The following is a 12,550-nucleotide window of genomic DNA, read 5'->3' as shown; positions in this document are numbered from 1 at the left end:
TATACTCTCTGACTTAGCAGTCCACTCTTTTTTTTTTTTTAATTTTTTTAAATCCTCACCTGAGGACATTTTTCCATATTTTGTTCAGATAGAGTGGGAGGGAGAGAGAGAGAGAGAGAGAAACATCGACGTGAAAGGAACACATCGAGTGGTTGCCACCCACACGACCCAATCAAAACCGGGGACAAAATGCAACCGAGGTACAGGCCCTTAGCGGGAACCAAACCCAGGTCTCTCTGGACCGCAGGCCGACGCTCTAATCGTTGAGCCAAACCGGCCAGGGCCTTTTTAAATTTTTTTTTTATCCTCATCACAGGAAATTTTTTTGCATTTATCTTCAGATAGAGCAGAAGGGAAAGAAGAGGGGAGAGAGAAAGAGAAACATTGATATGAGAGAAACATGGGGTGGTTGCCACCCACACAACCCCAGCCAGGGCTGGGGACAAACTGCAACCAAGGTACATGCTCTTAGCGGGAACTGAACCTAGGCCTCTCTGGTCTGTGGGCTGATGCTCTAACCGCTGAGCCAAACCAGCCAGGGCTAGTAGTCCACTCTTGAAAACATTTCCCAGAGAAACACTTGCATAGGTCCTAAAGAGGATGAATGAGGACATTCATCATACAAACAGTAGGAAGTTAAAAGCAACCAGTGAGTTCATCACTAGGAGAATGGTCTGTAAACGTGGTAGATCCATACTACAGATTATACTGCAAAAAAGTAAAAGCAATCAAATACATGTAAATATAACTACATAGATAGAACTATAAAATCACCACTGAGCCCAGCTGGTGTGGCTCAGTGGATTCAATGTCATCCCATGGACTGAGAGGTCCTAGTTCAATTTCCAGTCAGGGCACATGCCCCGGTTGTGGGCCAGATCTCCAGTAGGGGGCAGGCAGGAGGCAGCCGATTGATGTTTCTCTCTCACATTGATGTTTCTGTCTCTCTCCCTTCCTCTCTCTCTAAAATATCAATATAAACATATTAAAAAAAATTTTTAATCACCATTGAAAGAAAATTAAGAATAAGGATGAGCCCTGGCCGGTTTGGCTCAGCGGTTAGAGCGTCGACCTGCGGTCCCGAGAGGCCCGGGTTCGGTTCCCGCTAAGGGCGCATACCTGCGTACCTCGGTTGCAGTTTGTCCCCGGCCCTGGTTGGTCGTGCGGGTGGCAGCCACTCGATGTGTCCCTTCACATCGATGTTTCTCTCTCTCTCTCCCTTCCTCTCTCTCCCTCCCACTCTACCGGAACAAAAAAGGAAAAATGTCCTCGGGTGAGGATAAAAAAATAAATAAATAAATAAATAAATAAAAGAATAAGAATGAGCTCTATAACTAAACACTATATTATAATTGAAAAGCACAGCCCTGGCCGGTTTGGCTCAGCGGTTGGAATGTTGGCCTACGGTCCAGAGAGACTCAGGTTCGGTGTCCGTTAAGGGCACGTACCTCGGTTGCAGTTTGTCCCTGACCCCAGGTGGGTTCAGGTGGGTGGCAACCACTCGATGTGTCCCTCTCACATTGATGTTTCTCTCTCTCTCCCTCCCTCCCACTCTATCTGAACAAAAATGGAAAAATGTCCTTGGGTGAGGATAAAAATAAAAAAAATAAAAAGCACATACACAAAGCAACACTGTATAATTATAAAGACATATACATATTTAAGAAGATATACCATATACATCAGTGGGTGCCAAAGGGTGTGTGAGGTCTGGAGGGAAAGGGAGGAATCACCAGGAAGGGAAAAAGAAGTAAAATACAGCCCTGGCCGGTTTGGCTCAGCGGTTAGAGGGTCAGCCTGCGGTCCAGAGAGACCCGGGTTCGGTTCCCGCGAAGGGCACGTACCTCGGTTGCAGTTTGTCCCCGGCCCTGGATGGGTCATGTGGGTGGCAACCACTCGATGTGTCCCTTTCACATCAATGTTTCTCTCTCTCTCTCTCTCTCTCTCTCTCTCCCTCCCACTCTATCTGAACAAAAAATGGAAAATGTCCTCGGGTGAGGATAAAAAAAAAAAAGAATTAAAATACAATGACAGAGGCCTTGTACAGCCCACTGATACTGTATTATGAACTGATTAGAATTTTTGAGTGACTCAACTTCTGGTACTTGAGGTTTCCCTTAAAAAAAAAAAAAGCTCACCCTTCTTATGATAAAGAAACCAAGTTACAATAATATAAATTAACCTGCAAATGATGGAAGTGCTTCATCAGATTTCTATTAATAACTCTAACCTGTCCTAGTCATATCTGAAGAGAAATTTGATTTCATGCAATTTCAAGCTTCTAAACATCCATATACCTGGAAAGCTAAGAGAATTTGTATATCCTTCCATATGAGTCCTTGTGATTCACTCAGGTGGTAGTTTAAGCTTCCTTTCAATCAATCCAAGAAGTATCAGTGTGACCAAGCAAAGCAGGTTCCAAAGGCAGGAAGCAGAAGCAAATGATGCTATGGAAGTACCTTTCTGAACAGTCCCTTTCGTTGTAGAGCCTTGGGGCAAGCCTTCAATGTAGGTGGTTGGTAACAAATCTGCTGAGATAGGCTGACCTTGCAGCTTTTGCAGTCTCTCTTGTACACCACTGGTCAGGTCTACATAAGCTTCATCAATGCTGGCACGTTCAATCACAGCAAAACGAGACATCACCTCCATCACTTCCACACTGGCTTCCCGGTACCTAAGAAGTATAAGGGTTATACATGTAGGCAATTAATGGAGGCAATATTGAGACTGTGGGCCCCACACCACCCTCGTCATTGAATAATCATATACATAATCAGCGTAAGATCTCCTTTTTTATTTATTTTTTATCCTCACCTGAGGACATTTTTGCACTCATCTTCAGATCGAGCGGGAGGGAGAGATGGAGGAAGAGAGAGAGAGAAACATCAACGTGAGAGAGACACACTGAGTGGTCGCCACCCACACAACCCCAACTGGGGCCGGGGACAAACCGCAACCGAGGTACGTGCCCTTAGCGGAAACCGAACTCGGGACTCTCTGGTCCACAGGCCGACACTTTGACCACTGAGCCAAACCGGCCAGGGCGCGTAAGATCTCCTTAAAGAGAGGAATGGCTTGTCAGAGACTAGATAGTAACCCAACTGAAGGGGTCAATAGGCAGGAAGTTGGTAATAACAAATGCAAGGAAAAAGAATCATGGATGCAAACATTTGTAGTGCAAATCTAGCATACCAAGGTAGAAAGCATCCAGACCATGAACATGTCTATGTGACAAGGATCTCTCTAAACAAGAAAGAAATGCTTCAAACTTGTTTAACTACAAAACATTTTACTATGATCACCTATTCCTTTTGTTATTTTCATATGCCTACCACATATTCTAATTTTGTCTTCAAATAAGAGGTAACTTATAGAGAACATTGCACAGATTAGTGAACCCAAATATCTTGTCTTTCTCGGGTATTTTTCATTATAAATTAACAAAGTGACATGTGGATTTTATACTTCAGTCAATGGTGAGTTTGATAAACATGTGAGCTGGTCCTCACTACACACACACACACACACACAACCAATCAAGTCCAATCACTTCTGAATATACTAACATTCAAATTATGAAGTTGAAGATAAGCTCCTAGAATGTGATAATTCGTTTGGACAGGCAGATAGCATCCCCTAGGGAATACTGATCTCATCATATATGGTCTATTCAAACCATAGCAAGCAGCTCTTCTGGCTGTATGTAGCCAGTTTTCTATGGCAATATGTGGATGTTTTCTTTGCTTCAGACTTGCTAATAAATTTAAATAAGTTCTCTGTTCCTGTTGAACCTATATTATCATAAAAATGGAAATATTTGCACTTCTTCACTAAGACATCTATCAAAACTAGTATAATTATTGTTCTAAAACATTCTCAAATGAGAGAATTAGAGAAAAAGAATTAGAGAAAGATGGCTTTTTTTCTTTTAGTCATTATTTGGGCTGGAGAGAGGATAGTCAGACCTCAGAGATAAAAAAGAGAGCTCAAGCATGTGCAAGAACACAAGAGCATGATCTACTTACTCATCCACATATAGAGCAAGAAAAGGACAGTCTTAAAAAATATGTTTTTTAATTTATTGATTGATTTGAGAGAGAGAAAGGGAGGGAGAAAGAGAAAGAAAGAAAGAGAGGGAGGGAGGGACAGACAGACAGACACATGTATTTGTTGTTCCACTTATTTAAGCAGTCATTGGTTGCTTCTTGTAGGTGCCCTGACTGGGGATCAAACCTGCAACCTTGGCATATTGGGATGATGCTCTAACTAACTGAGCTACCTGGCCAGGGTGGAGAAAGGAAAGAATACTCTATTGCAGTAGCTGGTGTTCCTTCACAGCCTCTTGAGCAAATTACTCCAAAGTATCTTTAAAAACATTTGATAGCCAGGTTGGCGTGGCTCACTGGATGAGCATCGACTCATGCATCAAGAGGTTGCTGGTTCAAGTCTCATTCAGAGCACATGCCCAGGTTTCGGGCTCAATCCCCAGTAGGGGGTATGCTGGAGGCAGCTGATTGATGTTTCTCTCTCTCTTCTTTCTCCCTTCCCCTCCCTCTAAAAATCAATAAAAAGATATTTAAAAAAAATTTTTTTTTCTTTACTGATTTTTAGAGAGAGAGGAAGGGAGAGGGAGAGAGAGACAGAAATATCAGTGAGAGAGAACATTGACTGGCCACCTCCTGCATGCCCTCTACTGGGGACCTGGCCCACAACTTGGGCATGTACCCCGACCGGGAATTGAACTGGCAGACTCTTGGTGCATGGGTTGACGCTCAACCACTGAGTCACACTGGCCGGGCTATAACAATCAGTTTTGTGTTTTTTTTTTTAATCCTCACCCGAGGATATTTTTCCATTTTTTGTACAGATAGAGTTGGAGGGAGAGAGAGGAAGAGAGAGAGAGAGAGAGAAACATCGATGTGAAGGGACACATCGAGTGGCTGCCACCCGCACGACCAACCAGGACCGGGGACAAACTGCAACCGAAGTACGTGCCCTTAGCAGGAACCGAACCCGGGTCTCTCCGGACCGCAGGCCGACGCTCTAACCGCTGAGCCAAACTGGCCAGGGCAACAATCAGTTTTTAAATAAGAAACTGAAAGGGTATCAAGGACAACTATTGTATGACTCTGACTATTCCTGAAATACTATATCAGAATTTGTTTTTATTTCACACTGAAAAGTTGGCTGACCAAAGGTAACTTTTTCAGATGTTATTTACACAAAACAAATTTGAAACATCAGTTCCTAGCCTCATGGAATATGTCCAACCATTCCATTCACCCTTAAACAATCTTTTTTTTTTTTAAATTTATTTTATTTTTATTTTTTTATCTTCACCCGAGGACACTTTTCCATTTTTTGTTCAGATAGAGTGGGAGGGAGAGAGAGGCAGTGGGAGGGAAAGAGAGGCAGAGAGAGAGAGAGAGAGAGAGAGAGAGAGAGAGAAACATTGACGTGAAAGGGACACATCGAGTGGCTGCCACCTGCACGACCAACCAGGGCCGGGGACAAACTGCAACTGAGGCACACACCCTTAGTGGCAACCGATCCCAGGTCTCTCTGGACCGCAGGCCGACGCTCTAACCGCTGAGCCAAACCAGCCAGGGCACCCTTTAACAATCTTTTCTTCTTACTTGGTAAGGTTAGCTTTCCCACGGGACTCACGAACTTGCGCCAGCAGGAGATCTGGGCATAACTTCTTAGCGTCATCTGCCCACATGTTTCTAGTGACCCCAAACGCACGAGCTTCATAACTTACTGCAATTATTCTAAGGTTAGAAGAAAAAAGGAACAGAAAAATATTACATGATCACAGGCAAAAATAACTTAAAATTTAACGTGACTAGCTATACACACAACAGTAGAAACTTTTTGGCCATTGATTTCAAATACAGCAGTTCAGAAATCTCAAAAATAGTACCTAGCATAGTGCCATGAATTCTTTTTTTTTTTTTTTCTAATCCTCACCAGAGGATATTTTTTCCACTGATTTTTAGAGAGAGTGGAAGAGAGAGAGAGGGGAAGGGAAGGGAAGAGAGAGAGAGAAACATCAATGAAAGAGAGATACATCAATTGGTTGCCTCCACACGTGCCCTGACCAGGGCCGAGGATAGAACCCCCAATCCTCTAGTGCAGAGGCCAACACTCCATCCACTGAGCAACAGCACCAGCCAGGGCTGCCATGCATTCTTATAGATTAAAATAGTAGTTGACAGTTACAACAATAACTATAATACATACCCACCACCTTTCCATGATTTGTACTGTACAACTGCACAAGGTTTATTCCTCAAATGAGGATTTTGCCGCTGCTCCACTTGAACAAAAAAACAGTCCATGTCCACTAGAGCAACTACGCGGTCCTGTCCATTAGCCATTTTTCTGTAAGACAATATTTTATAGACAGTTAAAAAGGATACCTAATCTAAAATGCCAAGGAAAATTGTATTTCCGTTCTTTCATTGTTGAGTTAACATAAGCATGAGAGCCTGGAAATTAACAAAAATGAAATAGGCATTTTCATCTATTGTTAAAAGGAGAATAATCAATTGATACAATTTCAGGAAAGTAATAAGTATTAAAAGCTTTAAAAACACTCATCTCCCAAAAGAATTGAACACTTCACAAAGAAGATGGTATACAAATAGTCAACAGGCACATGAAAATGAGCTCAACATCATTAGTCATAGGGAAATGCAAATTAAAACCACAATGCACATCAATAGAGGGATTAAATCAACAGTTACGCTAGTTCATAGACAAGTCTCAAGTATAAATTCAGAGAAAAAGGAAGCAGAAAATGATATATAACATCATAGCATTCATTTGAATTTCTTTAAAAAAATTCTTTTTTCTTTATTGATTTTTAGAGAGGGAAGAAGGAAGAGGGAAAGAGATAAAAGCACCAATGAGAGAGAACATCGACTGGCTCCCCCCTGCATGCCCCCCACTGGGGATCAGGCCTACAACCTGGGCATGTGCTTTTTGACCAGGAATTGAACCGGTAACCTCTTGGTGCATAGGTCAACACTCAACCACTAAGCCACACCAGCCAGGCTTTTAACTTTTTATTTTGAAATAATTTAGACCTGCAAAAATAGTAGGGTTCTCCTACACCCTGTTTCCCCTAATGTTAATATTTTACATAGCACAGTTATCAAAACTAAAAAATGAACATTGGACCCTGGCTGGTTTGGCTCAGCAGTTAGGGCATCAGCCTGAGGACCAGAGAGTCCAGGTTCAATTCAAGGACATGTGCCCAGGATGCAGATTTGATCCCTGGCCCTGATGGGGGTCATGTGGGAGGCAACCAATCAATGTGTCTCTCTCACATCGATATTTCTCTCTCTCTCTCTCTCTCTCTCTCTCTCTCTCTCTCACTCACTCACTCTATCTAAAAATCAACTGAAAACTATCTTCGGGTGAGGATTAAAAAAATAAAATAAAAAATGAATGTTGGTATAATATTCAACTACATACTTTATTTTAACGTCACCAGTTATTCCACTAATATCCTTTTTCTGTTCCAGGATCCAAAATCATGTCTTTTCCAATCTGACACCCCGTCAGTCTTTCCTTGTTTTTCATGACCTTTACACTTTTGAAGAGAACTAGTCAGTTAATTTGAGATTATCTCTCAACTTAGGTTTATCTGATGTTTTCTCTTGACTAGACTCAAGTTATGTATTTTTTAAAATATGTTTCATTGATCTTTTAGAGAGAGAAGTAGGGGGGGAGAGAGAGGGAGAGAGAGAGAGAGAGAGAGAGAGAGACATCGATAGGTTGCCTTCTGCATGTCCCCTACTGGGGATTGAGCTCAAAACCTGGGCATTTTTCCCTGACTGGGAATTGAACCAGAACCTCTCAGTCCATGGGATGACGCTCAATCCACTGAGCCACACTGGCTGGGAGAAGGTATACATTTTTAGCAAGGATATCACAAAAGTTATGTGCTCTTCTTAGTGTATTATATTGGGAAATACACAATGTCAGTATGTCTTATTATTGATGAAGTTAACCATGATCATTTAGTTGAGAGTGTTTGCCAGGCTTCTCACGGTAAAGTTACTATTTTTTCCTTTTGTAATTAATCTTAGGGGAGATACTTTGAGACTGCAAAAATTCTGTTTCTCTTCAAACTTTCAATCATGAAGCACCTATCAGTGAATCTTGCCTGCAACAATTACTTTGCAGTGTTCTAATGGTGATTTTCTACTCATTCATGTAACTTTCTGAAAACAAAAGTAAACAATAATACATACTATTTAAGGCTAGACATACATGTAAATATGGACAGTAGAGTGGAAGAATAAACCTTATATATTCAATAGTGGATACAGACTAACACTATCATTTAACCATGTGAGAAACTGGTAGAAGAAATATAAATTAATGAAGTGGCTCCCAAACTATGCTGCAGACTGGAATCACCTAGGAACATTTAAATAATATTGATACTGGCTTCTACCACCAGACATCTTAATTAAAAAAAATTTTTAATCCTCACCTGAGGATACTTTTCCATTTATCATCAGATAGAGTGAAAGGGAGGGAGGGTGGGAGGAAGGGAGAAAGGGAGAGAAACATCGATGTGACCACATGACCTGACCATGGCTGAGGACAAACTGCAAGCAAGGTACGTGTCCTTGACCGGAATCGAACCTGAGACTCTTTAGTCTGTGGGCTGATGCTCTAACCGCTGAGCCAAACCGGCCAGGGCCAGACATCCTAATTTAATTTGTATGGATATGACCTAGGCATTATGATTTTCTTTTTTTTACAAGCTCTGCAGGCACTGCTAATATGCAGCAGAGATTGAGAATCACTGACCTAAAGTATATAAGCTACTTATGGAAACCAGTAATTCATGATTTAAATATGAGACAGGTTATACAGTTGAGTAAGCACTCAACTGTATTTTTTAAAAGTGTCAAAAATTAACACTCACCTTGAAAAAAGTGGCATGCAACTACAAACCGGAAGATTAGTGGAAAGAAACCCATGAATTTTAAAAATTAGAGTGTCAAGGCATTAATTCCTTATAATTCTACTTGCCCAAAACACACAGAATGTGATACTTTAAACATGTCAAAAATCACTTTACCTTGAAGTGCCTTTTGCATAGCACTTGACCAGATGCCAGAATAAAAACAGTAAATGCATTAAAAATTAAAAAAAAAAAAAAGGTATGCACCATATTAGATACAAATGCCAGAAGTGGAGTATGAATAGGAAGCAGTGATTTAAGTTCAGCAAACACATTACTGAGTATACAAAAACAAAAACCGGTATGCAGACTTTAACAGATACTGAAGCTGTTTTAGTTTTCAGTTCACATATTTTGCTGGAGAAAGCATGATCTTTTAAAAGATATATGATGAAACACATTCTCTGCCAAAACACTTTGCAGAATAAGGGTCATACTACTCCGAAGTCATACATAGCACTTTAAATTATCAAAACCGCACAAACTTTCAATCGCAATTTTTCATCTTTATATATCTCGACTTATCCCAATCTGTACAAAACAAGTTTGTTGTCCATCAGGTGATAACACATCCAAGGAAGTGAGTACAAGTGAAGAGGGAGGCTTAAGAGTTGTAGGGGAAAATATATTTTACACACACACACACACACACACACACACCCCTCTTAGATGAGAATACCAAGGCCACATCTCTCTGTGAGCATGTATTTCTATTTTACGTAATTTTGGCCCAATGTTGTCACCAGCCACTGCTACATCACAAAACCAATAGTCGAAGGAACACGAACACTTTGAAAACAGTGATAACGAAAGTTTCCAAATTCTCTTACCAATGTGGCAAACAGCTGGCAAAAATACCAACCGCCAACGCCACAAATGCTGGATTCGGTGCCCACAAGCAGGTGAAGGGGTCTTGAATATCTCTCCCCAATCTGGGAGCAAGTCAGTCGGTGTCGAGAGATTTATTCCAGTAAAGATGAAGAGATGGATCAAGGGCCGCAGAGGATCCCTGCCCGGGCAGAGGTCCGCACTGCCGTGTGGGTTCAGCCAACGCCTGCGCGCTCAACAACTAGCCCTTCTGACAGATATCAGACCGCGCGCCCACTACGAAGGGCGTTGACGCGCCTGCGCACCGCGGCTCTTCCGTCTACCGCTTCGCCCACCGAAGGGCAACCGTCACAAGGAAGCCGCCACTTCCGCCGGCGCGTGCGCAGTGGAGGGTCGGGCGCGTGTGCAGCGCCGGTTCTTTCCCGGCTGGAGCCTCCGCTGCCCACGGCTCCTCCTCCAGCACTCCACCCCCCCAGCCCGCCGCGGCCCGGTACTAGCGTGTTATTCTCGCAAGGGAGCCGTCTGTACCTTGCACTCCCGGGACAGCCATAGGCGTGGCAGTAGCCATGGCGATGGATCAAGTGAACGCACTGTGCGAGCAGCTGGTGAAAGCGGTGACGATCATGATGGACCCCAGCTCCACCCAGCGCTATCGGCTGGAAGCCCTCAAGGTAGCTGGGGTCTGACGCCCCGGGCCTGCCCCGAGACCCTGAGCCTAGCCGTCCCAGCGCCGCCTATAACCCTGGTAGTCTCCTGCCCACGCGACCCTTGGACCTCCCTCCCCAACCCTGAGGGGCCTCCCCTCGCCGCGTTCCGCGCCTCTTCCCATTCCCAGCCTACTCTGCTCGCCGCGCCTGCCCTTTTCCCGGGCGCCCCGGTCCCTAGCTGCTTTTGGCGGTCTCATCTCACTTCCCACTGCCCTCTCTTCCCCCTGTCCCCACTTCTGTTCACTCGTGTTCGCACTACGACCCTCTCCACAGCTGGCTGTACTTTATTTCCCCAAGCCCTAAATCCCCGCATCCTCTCGCCTTCCCGTGGCGCACGTGTCCATCCGTACTCAACACCAGTTAACATTCTTTATGGTCTCAACGCTAAATGTTTCCCTGCTAACCCACTCTCCTGACCTGCCCTAAATGAGCTCCAGCCCCCATAGTGTCCGTTTACTGACCACGTTACACCTCTCCATATCATCTCTTATGTTTCTTGGGTATTTCTAAGCTAATTCTCACACGCCCTCCTGCCATGTGTTCGATTGTGTGATATTTTTAGCCTATTTTTTCGAAAAGATGAACTTCCACCACTTACTTTGCATTTTAGAAAGGGCACTTTGATTTCCTGAAAGTAGTTTTCTTGAGTCTCGTTTGTTGTGCTCCTGCGACTGACTCTTGTGTTGCAATTTGGGGATGCTAATTACAGATGGGGATGCTAATGCAATATGATCATATTCCCGCATCAAACAATGTATGTGGGCTGTGAGAAATGAAATAACCATCAGGAAAAAATACTTGTGCTGTACATAGTTTAAGTGATGTACTGTGGGCATCACTTGGAGGAAACTTTACAATATATAGATGTATGCCATAATTTGAAATCAAGCAGTTGGGTTTGTATTTGGTTTTTTACTGTGAAATATTAAAAATAGACACAAAAGTAGAGAGAACACTACAATGATTTTGTGTATACCCATCGCATAAACTCAGCTGTTACAAAGATTTTACATTTGCTTTATCCCTCCTCTCCATCAAAAGTTTTGAAATAAATCCTAGAAATTGTCATTTCACTCCTATATATTTTAGGGGTGTATCTCTAACATAACTTTTTAGTCTTTTAGGTTGCTTTTTTTTCACATGGGAAATCTGGAACTGTGAAAGTGAAAGGAATGTTTATTGGTTCTTTACTCATAATATTGATCTGTATTTTGCAAATATAGCTCAGGTTGAAATTAAGATAAATTTTTTTTAGTCCCTGCTCCTGGCTTGTAAGGGAAACGTTAAATTTTCTTCTTTCAGTTTTGTGAGGAGTTTAAAGAAAAGTGCCCTGTCTGTGTCCCCTGTGGCTTAAGGTTGGCTGAGAAAACACAAATTGCCATCGTCAGACATTTTGGCCTTCAGATCCTGGAACATGTTGTCAAGTAAGGAACTTTTGGATGTTACCCCTGAAGTCTGCGAAAGAGCCAGTTTTATTTCTTATATAATTCATAGAGATAGTCTTTAGGTGAGCAGAAAAGGGCAACCCCCAAGAAAAAAGGATTGATTCCCAAGAGGTTATCACAACCTCATGGGAGCTCTCATTCAGGACTTAACCTTTCTCTTCAGTTTCTTCGTCCATGTAAATTACATAGTATATTCTTTTTTTTTCTTCTTTTTCTTTTTATCTTCACCTGAGGATATATATTTTTTTCCATTTATCTTCAGGTAGAGTGTGAGGGAGAGGGGGAGAGAGAGAGAGAGAGAGAATCATCGATGTGAGACACATCGACTGGCTGCCTCCAGCACGACCCTAACCAGAGCTAGGGACAAAACTGTAACCGACGTACGTGCCCTTGACTGGAATCGAATCCGAGACTCTTTGGTCCTCAGGCCGACACTATTCACTGAGCCAAAACGGCTAAGGCAATAGTACATTTTAAGTATTCTATGAACATTAGCTGATAGTCATTCAGCCAGCATTTATTAAGTTCCTATTATATGTCAGCAGACCTCAAAATCTTTTTAGGAAGACTTTGTAAACCAT

At 42.6% G+C, this 12,550-nt stretch overlaps 2 protein-coding genes across 7 annotated transcripts in view; one reads left to right on the top strand and one right to left on the bottom strand.

Moving 5' to 3' along the window:
• POLH (DNA polymerase eta) overlaps window positions 1-10,073 on the bottom strand; it is a 35,997-nt gene extending 25,924 nt beyond the window's left edge. For 2 of the 5 annotated variants that reach the window (XR_004957530.1, XM_036247691.1), the window contains exon 1: window positions 2,298-2,572. Coding sequence is in view for 4 of the 5 variants with exons in the window: in XM_036247691.1 (XP_036103584.1) it covers window positions 2,298-2,331 (34 nt within the window). In the remaining variant the exon portion in view is untranslated. Of the gene's footprint in view, window positions 1-2,297; window positions 2,675-2,814; window positions 2,837-5,534; window positions 5,583-5,636; window positions 5,772-6,243; window positions 6,385-9,819 lie in introns of those variants that run through there. The other 3 variants (XM_036247688.1, XM_036247689.1, XM_036247690.1) reach the window with 3 other exon arrangements.
• Window positions 10,074-10,316: 243 nt separating this feature from the next.
• The window catches only part of XPO5 (exportin 5), a 47,933-nt gene continuing 45,699 nt past the window's right edge, over window positions 10,317-12,550 (top strand). The window contains exons 1-2 of one of the 2 annotated variants that reach the window (XM_036248778.1): window positions 10,317-10,488; window positions 11,827-11,948. In XM_036248778.1, the coding sequence (XP_036104671.1) occupies window positions 10,384-10,488; window positions 11,827-11,948 (227 nt within the window). In that variant the 5' untranslated portion in view covers window positions 10,317-10,383. The remainder of the gene's footprint in view (window positions 10,489-11,826; window positions 11,949-12,550) is intronic. The other variant, XM_036248777.1, reaches the window with a different exon arrangement.

The sequence above is a fragment of the Molossus molossus genome, unplaced genomic scaffold (assembly GCF_014108415.1).
Source record: "Molossus molossus isolate mMolMol1 unplaced genomic scaffold, mMolMol1.p scaffold_m16_p_8, whole genome shotgun sequence".
Classification (NCBI taxonomy): Eukaryota; Metazoa; Chordata; class Mammalia; order Chiroptera; family Molossidae; genus Molossus; species Molossus molossus.
Note: the sequence above shows the minus strand (reverse complement) of the source record. Positions and strands in the feature narration are given on the sequence as shown.